General features: G+C 41.6%; 1 protein-coding gene across 9 annotated transcripts in view; it reads left to right on the top strand.

Annotated features, from left to right (window-relative positions):
* The window catches only part of ntng1a (netrin g1a), a 154,986-nt gene that overhangs the window by 113,986 nt on the left and 22,560 nt on the right, over positions 1 to 18,440 (top strand). For all 9 annotated transcript variants that reach the window (XM_071414947.1, XM_071414954.1, XM_071414951.1 and 6 more), the window contains exon 5: positions 12,436 to 12,462. In XM_071414947.1, the coding sequence (XP_071271048.1) occupies positions 12,436 to 12,462 (27 nt within the window). The remainder of the gene's footprint in view (positions 1 to 12,435; positions 12,463 to 18,440) is intronic.

Raw genomic sequence — 18,440 nt, 5'->3', positions numbered from 1 at the left:
ATGTTTGAGGATGAAAATCCCAGCAGTGTTGCAGCTCTTGAAACAAACATCTACTAACATACCCCGTTCAAAGGCACTTAAATCTTCTGCCTTGCCCATTCACCCTCTGAATAGCACACATACAGTGGGGAGAACAAGTATTTGATACACTGCCGATTTTGCAGGTTTTCCTACTTACAAAGCATGTAGAGGTCTGTAATTTTTATCATAGGTACACTTCAACTATGAGAGACGGAATCTAAAACAAAAATCCAGAAAATCATATTGTATGATTTTTAAGTAATTAATTTGCATTTTATTGCATGACATAAGTATTTGATACATCAGAAAAGCAGAACTTAATATTTGGTACAGAAACCTTTGTTTGCAATTACAGAGATCATACGTTTCCTGTAGTTCTTGACTAGGTTTGCACACACTGCAGCAGGGATTTTGGCCCACTCCTCCCTACAGATCTTCTCCAGATCCTTCAGGTTTCGGGGCTGTCGCTGGGCAATACGGAGTTTCAGCTCCCTCCAAAGATTTTCTATTGGGTTCAGGTCTGGAGACTGGCTAGGCCACTCCAGGACCTTGAGATGCTTCTTACGGAGCCACTCCTTAGTTGCCATGGCTGTGTGCTTCGTGTCGTTGTCATGCTGGAAGACCCAGCCACGACCCATCTTCAATGCTCTTACTGAGGGAAGGAGGTTGTTGGCCAAGATCTCGCGATACATGGCCCCATCCATCCTCCCCTCAATACGGTGCAGTCGTCCTGTCCCCTTTGCAGAAAAGCATCCCCAAAGAATGATGTTTCCACCTCCATGCTTCACGGTTGGGATGGTGTTCTTGGGGTTGTACTCATACTTCTTCTTCCTCCAAACACGGCGAGTGGAGTTAGACCAAAAAGCTCTATTTTTGTCTCATCAGACCACATGACCTTCTCCCATTCCTCCTCTGGATCATCCAGATGGTCATTGGCAAACTTCAGACAGGCCTGGACATGCACTGGCTTAAGCAGGGGGACCTTGCGTGCGCTGCAGGATTTTAATCCATGACGGCGTAGTGTGTTACTAATGGTTTTCTTTGAGACTGTGGTCCCAGCTCTCTTCAGGTCATTGACCAGGTCCTGCCGTGTAGTTCTGGGCTGATCCCTCACCTTCCTCATGATCATTGATGCCCCACGAGGTGAAATCTTGCATGGAGCCCCAGACCGAGGGTGATTGACCGTCATCTTGAACTTCTTCCATTTTCTAATAATTGCGCCAACAGTTGTTACCTTCTCACCAAGCTGCTTGCCTATTGTCCTGTAGCCCATCCCAGCCTTGTGCAGGTCTACAATTTTATCCCTGATGTCCTTACACAGCTCTCTGGTCTTGGCCATTGTGGAGAGGTTGGAATCTGTTTGATTGAGTGTGTGGACAGGTGTCTTTTATACAGGTAACGAGTTCAAACAGGTGCAGTTAATACAGGTAATGAGTGGAGAACAGGAGGGCTTCTTAAAGAAAAACTAACAGGTCTGTGAGAGCCGGAATTCTTACTGGTTGGTAGGTGATCAAATACTTATGTCATGCAATAAAATGCAAATTAATTATTTAAAAATCATACAATGTGATTTTCTGGATTTTTGTTTTAGATTCCGTCTCTCACAGTTGAAGTGTACCTATGATAAAAATTACAGACCTCTACATGCTTTGTAAGTAGGAAAACCTGCAAAATCGGCAGTGTATCAAATACTTGTTCTCCCCACTGTACATAATCCATGTCTCAATTGTCTCAAGGCTTAAAAACTATTATTTAATCTGTCTCCACTTCATCTACACTGATTGAAGTGGATTTAACGGGTGACATGAATAAGAGATCATAGCTTTCACCTGGATTCACCTGGTAAGTCTATATTATGGAAAGAACGGGTGTCCTTAATGTTTTGTACCCTCAGAGGCATGCAATCGTAAAACCAGTGAAATGTTAAACATGTATGTACTGTATCATACCACATTCCACATGTCTAAACATTGTTAGGTAACATTATGTTACCTTGTTGTTATGTTGAACGTCCGTAAAACAATCATGGGAGTGCTCAACCGTTCAGATCTATCCACAGAGAATGATAAGGAGATCACTGTTGTCATGGATACACCTCAGGTCTAAAGTAGACAGTCTGAAATGATGGCCTCTTGATAGCCGTACCGTAAACACACCATCAACGTTATAGCCTTTCTCAGGAACCACCCCCCACATTAAAACAACTATGGTAAGTACAAATCATGTAAGGTCTATCAGGCTCTGTATTGCATCACACTTCCCTGCCTTGTGGTCCGTGTTGGACGGCAGTTCTGTGGTCAGCAACACGTGCGATCGTACCAAACGCTCCTTGGTCATATCGAACCCACCTCTGATCTCTAATTCCTCAGGATTAGGAGCCACATGTAAAGCTTCACATCTTGCCGAGAGGAGTTGTAAATGAGCTCAGATCAAAGTAGTCAGAGGCAGACGTGTCCCCCATGGACACACACACACAAACACACACAAACACACACACACACACACACACACACACACACACACACACACACACACACACACACACACACACACACACACACACACACACACACACACACACACACACACACACACACACACACACACACACACACATCCCCGGGGGGATTTGTAGGGATTCCTCTACTCCTCCTCCGTGACAGACCCTGGTCCGTGGGGAAAGGCAAGCCAAAGCCATCTAACTGATATCAGCTTTTATGTGACTTATTGATTTTACCGCTTTCGATTTTAATGCCACCATAGGGGTCAGAGTTTAATAGGTTAGCATTGAATAACTCTCTGTTACAGTAGTCTTTCCTATCTGGGTAAAGTACACTAGTGTGCTAACAGGATCTAGGAAGATTTGTCCCTAGCTTGATCATGCACTGTATTGTACAATGGATTCTGGGGGTGAAGTTTCACTAAGTGCAGATCTGGAATCAGCTCCTACTCTATACGATTGGCTCTGTTGAGGAGACACAGTAGTCATGCAGCTTTAACAGATACCATATTTATGTCTTATAACAGACTTACCAACCCCTAACCAGCAATACTGTAGCATGTATCTGGAGGAGGTGACAGTCACAACAAACCATTCTGCTTCTCTAATTAGTGTACAATAACGCATAACAACCAGATGTCACAGCAGTGTTATTCACTGTTGAATCCAACGGTGTGGTTCAGCATGATGGCAATAAGAGAATAAGACGTTTAAGTGATAATGCCTGAGAAGCCGGTGTTCGGACGACTTAACAACATCGTGCCAATATATCCTCCAAACACCGGCTTCGAGGGCAATATCACTTAAGCGTCTTATTCTCTTATTGTTACTAACCTATTCAAATAGTGATTGACATATTTTCATTAAAAACATTATTATGATGAATTTATTCATACTATTTCATCCTTCCACAAGATATATTCCTGACACAAATCTAAGGTTGCTACCCAAGCCAGCTGGTTCGTTCTACTGGTTCGGTGGCCAGAGACGCGACCCAGTCGTTAAGTATTGTTGTTCTGTATCTATGGACGCGACCCAGTCGTTCATTCTAAGTGTTCCATTGCCATACTGGCTGGCAAAGTTATTTTCCCTTGCTTGCTAGATTGCCAACTACGGCTAACTTACAGTCACGTCAAACAGTGCAGACAGAATAACAACAAAGTAGCTGCCTTTGCATTTGTTTAAGCTGTTTTCTAGTGACATTTATTTGGATACATCCATAATAATGAGCTAATGATGTACGATTTCACCTGCCATAAAAAAATGTGGTCTCTCGTAAGGACACTTTTGTTCAGAGGAGCTAGCCAAGAACACCGCTAACACAATCACTTCATACTGAAAAGACTGCACTTTGTTAGGCAAGTCAGTTAAGAACAAATTCTTATTTACAATGACGGCCTCCTGGGGAACAGTGGGTTAACTGCCTTGTTCAGGGGCAGAAGGACAGATTTTTACCTTGTCAGCTCGGGAATTCGATCCAGCAACCTTCCGGTTACTGGCCCAACGCTCTAAACACTAGGCTACCTGCCACCCCTTTCAGAAATTGTGTTTGCGAAAATGCATTATGACACCTTTCTGTTTTCTCAATGACATTAAATTCAGCATTTTAAGCGCAAGTTTTAAGCATTAAAGTTTGTTCCAGCTGAGCGAGTCTGACCACAAGTCAGAGACCATTATGATGACACACCAATGCATTTGATGGATCCTTTTTGTCTTCTTCTAATGCCTCTTAAGGGAAGTAATCCAAAAGTAATCATTACTGAGTTTGGATAATCTAAAAGTTATGTTACTGATTACAGTTTTGGACAGGTAACTAGTAACTGTAATGGATTACATGGCAAAACAAGTCAGCCAAAATGTAGATTTAGAAGGAAAATACACTATTGTTTCCTATGAATCTTTCCACACAGTGGGATATATCCCACTTCAACAGATTATCATAACCACCTATAACATGTTGCCTGATACTATATTTCCTGCTGCCGTCAGTGGTTGAACGCAGTCTGGCCCTGTTCAAGCAGCCAGCCCAGCCTGGTCCTGAGTCCTAGCTGCTATAATGAAGGGTGTCTGCAGCAGTGTGTCTGGAGTGATACCATGGATACTGTAATTAGTGATACCTAAAGGCCTAGGTGGCCATTGTGTCTACACAGAGATGGGAAGAGAAGAGCTCTCTGCTCCCTCTTTCCCTGCCTCCCTCGCTCCCTCAATCTCTCTCTCCCACTTCACCACCCCCCTCCCTCTCCTCCCTGCCTCTCTCCCTCCTTCCCTCCCTGCATTATTTAATTATACAGCATTCTAGTTCTGTATCCAAACACCCCCCCCCATCCCTCTGTTCTTTATCTTCCCTCTCCTCTTTAGGTGTTGATGCTTTACTCTCTTTCCTCTCTGCTATTTGCATTGTCTCCTGACTCTGCTGATCCTGTTCCCACTCCTCTATTGTCATTTCATTCACTCTCTCTCTCCTTCCTCTCTCCCTTTCCCTCTCTCCATACCCCCCCCCCCGAGACCCGGCTTGTTTACTTTGCCTTTCCAACATCTCGCTCGCTGCAGCTGCGACGGTAATCTTTCTTTCAAATATTTGTTTCTTCCGTCTCAGGATTCTGTCTCTGTGTGCCTCATTCCCGGAATCTTAACTGTGCCTCCGAACTCGGCACACATGCACTTTACCACTTGCCACCTTCGATATAGATCTATTCCCCTTTCCCCCACAAGACATTTAGATGTAGGCGGTCGAGTGTTGAGAGTGTTCAGGATGGGGGCAGGCTGGAATTCGTCTCCAGAGGAATTCAATCAAATTATGTCTGCTGATTTTTCCGTGGCACAGATCGGCAAACTTCCCTCCATCCAAACCTCCACACAGAGACAAACCGGTTACTGGTCCCTGTCACTACTATACCGACTGTGCCGGATAAGGAGATTGAGCCAGTGCAAGAGAGTCAGTGCAACAAAAATGTTATTATAAAGGGGGTCAATGTAAATAGTTCAGGTAGCCATTTGATGAACTGTTCAGCAGTCTTATGGCTTGGGGTTAGAAGCTGTTCAGGGGCATTTTGGTCCCAGACTTGGTGCTCTGGTAGCGCTAGTCGTGTCGTAGCAGAGAAAACAGTCTATGACTTAGGTGGCTGGAGTCATTGACAATTTTTAGGGCCTTCCTCTGACACCGCCTGGTATAGAGGTCCTGGATGGCAGCCCCAGTGATGTACTTGGCCGTACGCACTACCCACTGTAGCGTCTTGTGGTCAGATGACGAGCAGTTGCCGTACCAAGTTGTGATGCAACCAGTCAAGATGCTCTCAAAGGGGCAGCTGTTGAACTTTTTGAGGATCTGAGGGCCCATACCAAATGTTTTCAACCTCCCGAGGCAGAGGAGGTATTGTCATGTCCTCTTCACGACTCTGTTGGTGTGTTTGGGCCGTGATAGGTCCTTAGTGATGTATACACTGAAGAACTTGAAGCTCTTGACCCGCTCCACTAGAGCCCTGTCGATGTGAATGGGGCGTGTTCAGACCTTCATTTCCTGTCGTCCACGATAAGATCCTTTGTCTTGCCATTGTCTGTGAAATGATGACAGCCAGGGAAAGTCATTGCCAACTTTACCTGCGGTGGAAATGTAGAAGATAAGCTGTTGTGGATGGTCCAGGTAGACACAGAGACAAAGACCTGGTGAAGGTCAGGATGGGGTTCCGTTGAAACAAACATAATGAGGCTTGCAGGTATTCTACTACCATTCTACTGCAATGACACAAATAGGCATTCTACTATCACTGCAATGACACAAATAGGCATTCTACTATCACTGCAATGACACAAATAGGCATTCTACTATCACTGCAATGACACATAGGCATTCTACTATCACTGCAATGACACAAATAGGTATTCTCTATCACTGCAATGACACAAATAGGCATTCTACTATCACTGCAATGACACAAATAGGCATTCTACTATCACTGCAATGACACAAATAGGCATTCTACTATCACTGCAATGACACAAATAGGTATTCTCTATCACTGCAATGACACAAATAGGCATTCTACTATCACTGCAATGACACAAATAGGCATTCTACTATCACTGCAATGACACAAATAGGTATTCTCTATCACTGCAATGACACAAATAGGCATTCTACTATCACTGCAATGACACAAATAGGCATTCTACTGTCACTGCAATGACACAAATAGGCATTCTACTATCACTGCAATGACACAAATAGGTATTCTCTATCACTGCAATGACACAAATAGGCATTCTACTATCACTGCAATGACACAAATAGGCATTCTACTGTCACTGCAATGACACAAATAGGCATTCTACTATCACTGCAATGACACAAATAGGTATTCTACTATCACTGCAATGACACAAATAGGCATTCTACTATCACTGCAATGACACAAATATGTATTCTACTATCACTGCAATGACACAAATATGTATTCTACTATCACTGCAATGACACAAATATGTATTCTACTATCACTGCAATGACACAAATATGTATTCTACTATCACTGCAATGACACAAAAAAAAGACAGTCGGGGGAAAAAGAGCCAACCACCAACAAACATGTAATCAAATTACCAAAAAACTGTAACTATAATACATTACTTTACCAGATGAAATATTTCATTTAGATTACAGATACTTTTGATTTCAAGATGATTACTTCTTAGATTACTTTTGAATTCAGAAAGGAGGTTTGCGGGAAAAATACATTATGACACCTTTCGGTTTTCTCAATGACATTCAATTCATAATCAAAAAAAGGCATACATTTAAGTTTGTTCCACCTGAATGAGTCTGACCACAAGTCAGAGACCAGTATGACACACCAAATGCATTTTATTCATATTTTTCTCTTCTTCTAATGCCTCTTACAGGAAAAGTACTCCAAAAGTAACTGGAAGTAATCAGATTACGCTACTGTGTAATCCAAATGTTTACGTTACTGATTACAATTTTGGGCAGGTATTTAATAACTGAAACGGATTACATTTAGAAAGTAAACTACCCAACCCTGTCCATGGATGGCTAATTGGCAGATAGGCCCTTCAATGGGAGACTGGGAACAGTTTAAGTCTGGCCAATCATACAGTACAGATACTAGTCGCTGGTGGATAGTGGATTAATCTGAGTTTGAGACTTTGTATTTGGCCCATTTTCTGATTTTCTACTTTATGAGTGGATGTGTGTGAGTGTGTGAGTGTGTGTGTGTGTGTGTGTGTGTGTGTGTGTGTGTGTGTGTGTGTGTGTGTGTGTGTGTGTGTGTGTGTGTGTGTGTGTGTGTGTGTGTGTGTGTGTGTGTGTGTGTGTGTGTGTGTGTGTGTGTGTGTGTGTGTCTGTGTGTGTGTGTGTGTGTGTGTGTGTGTGTGTGTGTGTGTGTGTGTGTGTGTGTGTGTGTGTGTGTGTGTGTGTGTGTGTGTGTGTGTGTGTGTGCATCTATACGTGCCTGCATCTATACGTGCCTGCATCTGTGCCTGTATCCGTGCTTGTGTATATATATATACATATATGTGTAAACGTGTGTATACACACATCCACTCGCCACGCCCTTAGAGATCATGTTCCCCATCAAACAGACGAGTGACCTCTGAGAGACTGAGAAGTGACTGAGAAGTGACCTCTGAGAGACTGAGAAGTGACCTCTGAGAGACTGAGAAGTGACTGAGAAGTGACCTCTGAGAGACTGAGAAGTGACTGAGAAGTGACCTCTGAGAGACTGAGAAGTGACTGAGAAGTGACCTCTGAGAGACTGAGAAGTGACCTCTGAGAGACTGAGAAGAGACTGAGAAGTGACCTCTGAGAGACTGAGAAGTGACTGAGAAGTGACCTCTGAGAGACTGAGAAGAGACTGAGAAGTGACTGAGAAGTGACCTCTGAGAGACTGAGAAGAGACTGAGAAGTGACCTCTGAGAGACTGAGAAGTGACTGAGAAGTGACCTCTGAGAGACTGAGAAGTGACTGAGAAGTGACCTCTGAGAGACTGAGAAGTGACTGAGAAGTGACCTCTGAGAGACTGAGAAGTGACTGAGAAGTGACCTCTGAGAGACAGAAGTGACTGAGAAGTGACCTCTGAGAGACTGAGAAGTGACTGAGAAGTGACCTCTGAGAGACTGAGAAGTGACCTCTGAGAGACTGAGAAGTGACTGAGAAGTGACTGAGAAGTGACCTCTGAGAGACTGAGAAGTGACTGAGAAGTGACCTCTGAGAGACTGAGAAGTGACTGAGAAGTGACCTCTGAGAGACTGAGAAGTGACTGAGAAGTGACCTCTGAGAGACTGAGAAGTGACTGAGAAGTGACCTCTGAGAGACTGAGAGTGACTGAGAAGTGACTGAGAAGTGACTGAGAAGTGACCTCTGAGAGACTGAGAAGTGACTGAGAAGTGGAGATCATAAACGTCTATGGAGCGCTCCATAAACATAAGCACACTAATGCTCTTCCTGTGCACAATTAGATTATGTTATGGAGCATAATGGAGAGATGCAGAGACACACACACACACACATACACTCATACACACACACACATTCTGTTATGACTAGTAATTGGGAATATGGGCAGGTGAAGGGGATTGGAAATGATGGTAATTGAAAGTTAATGTAATGAAGCGACATACAATCTCCAACATCTGCTTTCCTGCCTGCTAGTTGTTCATAGGTATAATAATTACATTGACAGGCAATGCTGCTCTGGCCGTGACCTGGCGAAGAAAAGGTTGTTGGATCAATACCCTAAATTTTGTGAAGTGAAAGATTGAATGTGTTTCTTGTATTGACGACCGTTAATTCATCAAATGGATGTTTTAGAGTTGAAATAAGTAGCCTGATGGACAGTGCTACATTTCAATGCAATACAGTTTAAATTCTACTCTGAATAGATTTACTTAGAAATAATGTAATCTAGTCTCTACCTGTATTTTGGGATTGATGGTTGCAATAAAACAATTAAAATAAAATAAACTGAAAATGTTTCAATAAAGTAAAATACTTACTCTAAGAACTATAAACTATTAGGGCTCATGCATATCCCCTCGGCTCTAAATCATTTTCTAATATTTATTTAGAATAATTGAAGGGAAGATTGCAGAATTAGGTTGCTGTTAAACATTCTGATTAGTTTCATCCTTTCAACTAAAAGTCCCAATACGACATATAAAATGTGTATTTTGGGAGAAATTTGTATTTTATCAAGTTGGAAAAGTGTTCGGATAAGTGACATACAGTTGAAGTCGGAAGTTTACATACACTTTAGCCAAATACATTTAAACTCAGTTTTTCACAATTCCTGACATTTAATCCGAGTAAACATTCCCTGTCTTAGGTCAGTTAGGATGACCACTTTATTTTAAGAATGTGAAATGTCATAATAATAGTAGAGATAATTATTTATTTAATCTTTTATTTCTTTCATCACATTCCCAGTGGGTCTTTTGATTTTCCCATGATGTCAAGCAAAGAGGCACTGAGTTTGAATGTAGGCCTTGAAATCCATCCACAGGTACACCTCCAATTGACTCAAATTATGTCAATTAGCCTATCAGAAGCTTCTAAAGCCATGACATTTTCTGGAATTTTCCAAGCTGTTTAAAGGCACAGTCAACTTAGTGTATGTAAACTTCTGACCCACTGGATGTGATACAGTGAAATAATCTGTCTGTAAACAATTGTTGGAAAATTACTTGTGTCATGCACAAAGTAGATGTGCCGACTTGCCAACACTATAGTTTGTTAACAAGAAATTTGTGGAGTGGTTGAAAAACGTGTTTTAAGGACTCCAACCTAAGTGAATGTAAACTTCCGACTTCAACTGTACATGTAAATATGAGCACTACATGAGCAGGAGTGAAGCCTCTGTCCACATAAGACGGTGAAGACCCACATCATCCCAAATCCAGTTGTTGTAGCTTGCTTGCTAGCTTATTCCATCCCAGATCCGTGTGAGTGGGCTAGATCAGCTAGATCCGTGTGAGTGGGCTAGATCAGCTAGATCCGTGTGAGTGGGACAGTTCCTTTTGCATGGGCCCGGTGCACTTAGATAGCTGGCTATCTGTGTTTTTTTATCATCTACTAGCAACATAACATGACAAAACTCTTTAATACCTACTTACCCGATTCACCTAGGCTCAGTTATTCCTATATGCAATAAAAATAACAGATATACTGTACAGTTTGAATATTGCATTTCTTTCAATACTTGGTGTATAGGCTAAACATTTAGAGCTAACACTGGGCTTTGAAACCTCTCCTCTTTATTCTCTATGAAAGAAGTATCAGGAAGTATCAGAAGCCAGCATTCTTTCTTTTCAGCTGTGATTCACTGAATAAGATTGCATAATGTGTGTGTGTGTGTGTGTGTGTGTGTGTGTGTGTGTGTGTGTGTGTGTGTGTGTGTGTGTGTGTGTGTGTGTGTGTGTGTGTGTGTGTGTGTGTGTGTGTGTGTGTGTGTGTGTGTGTGTGTGTGTGTGTGAGTGTGCGTGCCTGCATGCGTGTGAGTGTGTGTGCATTTGCTGTGCCATTCTCTGGTTGGCGTCCTTTCCCTCTCAGGTAGTCTGCCTCCAGAGTCTACTACTATTCTGTGTTCATCTACCTGTCTGCCTCCTGCCTCCCCACTCCCCACACACCTCGCCAATAAGTCATACATTTGGCTCCTAACTATGCCTGTCGAGCCGGGATCAGAGAGAGAGAGAGAGATTAGATGATGTGAGGTGGATCGATGGCTTATGGCTGGCCAGAGCGTGCTTGCTTGCACACAAACACACACACACACACACACACACACACACACGTGTGTGGACATGCAGACACACAAAAACACATACACACACTAGCAGGCACAAACACACACACACATACACATACACATTATGTTATGCAGACCCCCTTTGTAGACAGAAGGAGAATGATGAGGTAATCCTCCAGGCACACCAAGCGCTGTTGACTGAACGACTGAGAGGCCTTTATTTGATGAAGGAGTAATAAAAGACAACAGATCACAGATGTCTCCATATCTCCTCAGTGTTTGGGGGAAGATGTGTGATGGAGACACAGGGAGAGAGAGAGAACCCAGACATACCTTGTTTATTTATTTATCTATGGCTTTATTTATTTATTTCCTCCATTTACAGAGCACAGCGTGGCTCCCCTTCCTGTTGTTACGGCTTGTTTGTCGTTGTTTGTTTACGCGACAGACAGACACTGACAGACAGACAAATGCCCACATAGGGGGAGGCGCTCAGAGAGGAGTATAGTGCAAACGGACAAATGAGCAAAACGCAAAATCTACGTGTCACCAACAACCCAGCGTACCTCATCATAACAAGACATCACATCTACATGATCCAAATATCCACCACCAATTGATTCTCTACTACTGTGGGATTTATGAGGACTTTTAAGACTCAGTCAGTCACATTCGGCAGCCTGGGACCGTGCTGGTCTATAAAGCTCAGTGAGTCTCTGAGATCTATGCAGGGCAAATAGTCTGCTGTGTGAAAGATCTGGTCGCCATGGGGATGTGTCTGTCTGACTGTGTTATCTGTTCAGAGCGGGAGCTGGCACATCAGACAGTCGGTCGGTTGTATCGACAGACTGGGATAATGATAAAACTAATGTCTCGCTCAACTACAGAGCAAGACACTGTTGGGATAAAGTTTGTCCAAAATCAGGTGTTTTGGTTTTTTATTTAGTCTGGTGTGTCTCCGTGTTATCTTGTGTGAGTGTATGTGCGTGCGTGGGGGTAATATTTCCTCATATTTATCTGCTGTTTACAAGATTACATTCAATGTTTTTAAATGAATACAAACAATGTCCTAAACTGCAATTTACAGTTTGTTAAAGTAGAATGAAATGTACATGACTAATCTCTCAATGTCAACTGTGTTTTGTCTTTGTCTTGCAGGTATCCCCAATAGCATTGGTCCAGTTAGTAAGTAAATTCAAAGCAGAAAAGAAAAGACAGAAACTGCTTGATGCTTTGCTATGTCTGATCATATCCCTCCCTTAAGTCCACTTGGTTTTAAATGTTCATTTCTGATTTAGGTCCTCCATTATTCATTAAGTGAAGGATCAGTCATAATTGGTTTGGAAATGTTCATTATGCCAGGGTTAGTCTAATTCCCTGTTGTTTTTCTCCCTAAAGGAAATAGCAATAGCTCTCTGCCATATTGTCTAGAATTGCTCAGTGTGGAGGTGGACTAATTCACCTTCAACAAGATAAGCCTAGATAGCAGCCAGACGCCTGTGCATGCATACAAAACATGTTTTTGCCCCTTTGCATTATACATAAATGGCATATAGAGTTTATGAAAGTGCCCGGATCTCAGTGGTGGAATAATGTCAGCGAGGTCAGTTTAATATGAGCGCTGGATATTATCTGCTGCAGCCAGTCGCCCCTGGAGCACAGAGAGAGACGTCTAGAGACGTAGTCTGGTGTTACCACAGCAGCCAGCTGAGACTGCACCTCAGGAGAATAAAGGGAGACGCACACACCAAGGCTGCGTCTGAAATGGCACCCTATTCCCTCTACAGTGCACTACTTTTGACCCGAGATCTATGGGCCCTGGTCAAAGTGTGTGCACTATGTAGGGAATCGGGGGTGTCATTTCAGACGTACACAGGTATTGAACAAGTCAAAGTGCATTCAGAGCCCCAGGCCATTCCACATCAATCCACCTATCAATCGACGTATTGAATGATGTGGAATTCTCCTGAGGTGCAGTCCTTAGCTAACACCCCCTCTATGGGGGAAAAAAGCAAGAGACCCAAATCAGCTAAGATGGACAGCATCCCATTAGTCTTGAATGGTTTCCTCTCTTTGATTCCTGGCTGTATCTCCATGACTGCAGATATCCAAAGGACTATATAGGCTAGAGCAATATGGCTACCAGACCTACCCAGTCCTTTGATGTGTCAGCATTCATGAAGGGAAAGAGATAAGGAAAGGAAGCTTTTCATAAGTAGTGGGACGTAGCCATGATCAGAATTTACAATGGTATCAGCATATTGGCTAGTCGGCTAGTTGGCGATGAACTTCAAACCACAACTTTGAACCACAACAGTAACCACAACTGATGTCAAACTAACGTAAACGTAAACCGATAGTTTGATTCAAACAATAACCAGTTTGTCATGAATATTCTGAAACATTTTGTCAGAAATTAGCATAGAACCAAGTGGACCCCCTCCCTCCCTCTACCCGAAACCCCCAATCTTAGAGAGCTGAATGTGTTCAGTGTTGTCTCCTGCCTGTGCATGACCAATGCTCTATACAAATGCTGCATGCATGTTCTCCATACATATATATACTGTATATGCTGTACATGCACCACTCACATGTCACCACCTCGCTAGCTCCTCCCTAACCCAACCCCACACCTAGTCAGACCATCACCAACGGCTGCTCTCTCTCTTAGTGGGGAGTGTCTGTATTACAGCCTGTCTGTCTGTCTGTGGGACTCACAGAAAGGACACACTCACTGACTGACTGACGATGGCCAAGTCTGTACGGTTCATTCAGACCAGGCCTGTAGGTATTGAAACACTCACGAGATGCTGTCTGTCTTTCTTTACACCAGCAGACGCACCTCCATAACTACCACAACATGAAACACTACCCAGCTGTGGTAGTGTAGACACACCAAGGATGAAGTTGGGGTAAACCAAACTGAAATCGTGTGTATGTAGCTATGTCCTCTCAAATACAAAAGAACCAACCAGAACACAGCTAAATGTCCTTGAGGACAGCAAACAGAAAACACTGCACTTTTTCATATTGTTGTTTGAAGGTAATTTAATTCTTTATTGACTTTTCCTCAATTCTATTTCAAGTTGATTAAGCCAGCCAGATTTGCCCTAATGCAGCTATTAAAGCAAAGTTTAAATTGAAATAAAAACGATTCTGGGCTCTGCGAGATTTCATTTCATTATGACAGCAGCATTGATTATAATCCGTCACTTCTCATTAAGCACGGTTCACCTGTATTCTCCCTTCACCCTAATAACTAATAGAAGACCAGATGTGCTACATATTGGATCGAAATAAAGCTCTAATTCCTCTAGTCAAATTCCTCTAATTATGACGCCAATGAGAAGAAAATACTCCACATGTCAATTTATTGTATTTTTCATCCAATGAGGGAAGTATTTGTGTTGTCACTTTGATTTCTGGATTTCACAAACATTACTCCTCGGTCGATATAAAATGACCAACTGCATCCTTTCTATCTGCTCTTTCATTTGTTCCTTTTTTCTCCTTATCCTTTGAAACAGAACTTCCCATCAGTTACTGATCAATATCTCAACAGAACATATTCTCCTGATAACAATCCGAAACCCCTAAATACTTTCAATAAATAACTTGCTGGCCAATATTGGATTCTGGCCAATATGGCTGAACAATTTATTTAGGACTGACATGACATACTATGTACTTTATCAGTTATGGAGCTGTCATGGAGAGGGTTTGGTTAGTAACTCAACCAGTCAAACACTACAGTATATACTGACTGTATGTCTGTGTGCCTGAGTGCATGCATACCCAAACCCATAAATTACCCATATCTTTAACCAAACTGAATGTATTACAAACGATTAGACACAACACACGGTAATGCTCACTATCCAATGGCACAGTAGTTAAGTTGCTTGCTGTGACACTACCGGACACTAATCACCGGCCAATGATCACATGATCACACTGAAGTCAGTGATACTGCAACAGAGAGACTTGGTGATGCTATTGTGGGGGATTAAAATACTAGAATACATGACTAGCCTTTCCTTCTGTCTCTGCTTGACTTAAGACAACTCCATCACCTAACCAACCGACCAACCACAACCACCAAACACCGCCAGTATTTCCCCCGCCATGGAAATACAGAATTGTATGTAATTAGGTTACAGTACACCACAACTATCAGTCATTCCAACCCCTGACACACCACATTATGTATTAATCGTTATTCCTCGACCAGAAATACACTGTAATTAGATATTGATTGAATAGTCAATTTGATGAATTAAACAAAATGCCTGCGACAACTTAGTTTCTATCTATACACTCTTAGGAAAAAAAGGTGCTAAGTAGAACCATACAGGGTTCTTTGGTTTGTCCCCATAGGGGAACCCTTTTTGGTGATAGGTAGAACGCTTTGCAGAGGGTTCTACCTAGAACTCTTGATGTAGGGTTCTACATAAAATCCCCTGTGGTTCTACCAAGAACCCTTTTATCTTTGATGGGTTCTTCCTAGAACAATCTCTGAACAGTTCCATCAGCCTTATTAGCCTTAAAAATTTTACTCTTCATGGCAATATATATCATAAGGTCTTTCTTTTAGGGCCTATTATACCCTAGCACAGTGGTGTTAGGAAACTCCTGGTTTACAAGCCAAATCAGGTCAGGAAGTCACATTATGCTGGCCTGCAAAGTGATTTGTAATTCCTGTTGGATATTGGAATCCAGCCAGAGTGAGGATATCACCAGCAACCTGCATTCAGAATGACTGCCACCGTAGGGAAGATTGATTAATAGGACTGCCTAAATGATCTAAACGGGAACAACCACCTCAGTAATGGGTGCAATAAATCCAACTACTTAGTTAAGAATGTTTTTATTTATCTTTGTGTAGCATAATATTAATAAACCAATCAATGTACATTAAAAAATACAGATATTGAAATGAACAATTTTGAAAATCTATCTGCAAAAGGAGCAAGCTGGGAAATGTGATAATGATAGGCGTAGTTTTGAGTGATTTTTCTCTACACAGTAAAAATGACTCACACTCAACTCTGGTTATTAACATCAGCACTGAGGTTATTTTATACCACTGAGTGTTAAAGTTAAAGTGTCCAGTGTTTCCAGATTTCTATGAAATATGACCTATAATTAATTACGATGTGAGTTAAATAGTTTTCCTTCCAGAAAATGTTAATTAAGAATGTTAAAAGCAGCTTTTCTGTGTTGGAATGGTGTGGGCGTACCCCAACAACAGAATGGTCTGGGTGTATACAGATCATTCAAAATATAAATGCCAGTAGACCGCTGATTCGCAAGCTCATCCTCTATGACGAAATAGCAAGCATTTTTTAAACGGTCTGTTTGAGATACAAGTTTGAGGTGGGGTTTTTGAAGTGTTTTATCTTCAGTTTATGCTTTCGCCACAAAAATAAGTATAGTATGAGTCAACAACATTATTTGAGTATGAGTTAACAGAATATTAACTTTTAAAAGTGAGATTTTCACTGGATAGTTAGTTTAAAATAATTTAACTCCTGAATCAACACTAGAAATGTTACATTGAATAATCAACACTAGGTAAACCTGGCCAATTTGCTGTGTGGGTAAAAATAACAGTGCCTTCAGAAACTATTCACACCCTTTGACTTTTTCCACATTTTGTTGTGTTACAGCCTGGCCTACACACAATACTCCATAATGTGAAAGTGTAGTATTAGTAGTATTAATTAAATATGAAACGCTGAAATGGCTTGTGTCAATAAGTATTCAACCCTTTTGTTATGGCAAGCCTAAATAAGGTCAGGAGTAAAAATGTGTTTAACAAGTCACATAATAAGTTACATAGACTCACTCTGTGTGCAATAATAGTGTTTAACATTCTTTTTTAATGACTACCTCATTTCTGTACCCCGCACATATGATTATCTATAAAGCCCCTCAGTAGAACAATGAATTTCAAACACAGATTCAACCACAAAGACCAGGGAGGTTTTCCAAAGCCTCGCAAAGAAGGGGGCGGCAGGTAGCCTAGTGGTTAAAGCGTTGGGCAAGTAGCCGAAAGGTACAAATCTGTCGTTCTGCCCCTGAACAAGGCAGTTAACCCACTGTAGGCCGTCATTGTAGATAAGAATTTGTTCTAAACTGACTGGCCTAGTTAAATAAAACTTTAATTAAAAAGAAATGTAATGGCCGTAATAGGAGAAAACTGAGGATGGATCAACAACATTGTTGTTATTCCACAATACAAACCTAAATGAAAGGGTGAAAAGAAAGAAGCCTGTACAGAATAAAACTATTCCAAAACATGCATCCTGTTTTCAATAATGCACTAAAGTAAAACTGAAGAAAATGTGGCAAAGAAATTAACTTTATGTCCTGAATACAACGCGTTATTTTTAGTGCAAGTTCAACAACACATCACTGAGTACCACTCTTCATAATTTCAAGCATGGTGGGGGCTGCATCATGTTATGGGTATGCTTGTCATTGGCAACGACTAGGGAGTCTTTTAGGATATAGAATAGAGCTAAGTACAGGCAAAATCCTAGAAGAAAACCTGGTTCAGTCTGCTTTCCAAAAGACACTGAGAGACATTCACCTTTCAACAGGACAATAACCTAAACACAAGGCCAAATATACACTGGAGTTGCTTACCAAGACGACATTGAATGTTCCTGAGTGGCCTAGTAACAGTTTTTTCTTAAATCGGCTTGAAAATCTGGCAAGACTTGAAAATGGCTGTTCAGAAATTATCAACAACCAACTTGACAGAGCTTGAAGAATTTTAAGTAGAATAATGTGTAAATATTATACAATCCAGGTGTGCAAAGCTTACCCAGAAAGACGCACAACTGTAATCGCTGCCAAAGGTGATTCTAACATCTATTGACTTAAGGGTGTCAATACTTATGAAAATGAGATATTTCTGTATTTTATTTTCAATATATTTGCAGAAATGTCTGAAAACATATTTTCACTTTGTCATTATGGGGTATTGTGTGTAGATGGGTGAGAGATGTTTCATTCAGACTGTAACACAACAAAATCTGGAATAAGAGAAGGGGTATGAATACTTTCTGATTAGACTGTACAGTATATGTAAAATTATTAAGGGAACACCAGATACATTCACAAATATTCTCACACCTATTATTGTAATCTTATCA

Source organism: Salvelinus alpinus, chromosome 8 (genome assembly GCF_045679555.1).
Source record: "Salvelinus alpinus chromosome 8, SLU_Salpinus.1, whole genome shotgun sequence".
Classification (NCBI taxonomy): Eukaryota; Metazoa; Chordata; class Actinopteri; order Salmoniformes; family Salmonidae; genus Salvelinus; species Salvelinus alpinus.
This window is presented reverse-complemented; position numbering and strand designations above follow the sequence as displayed.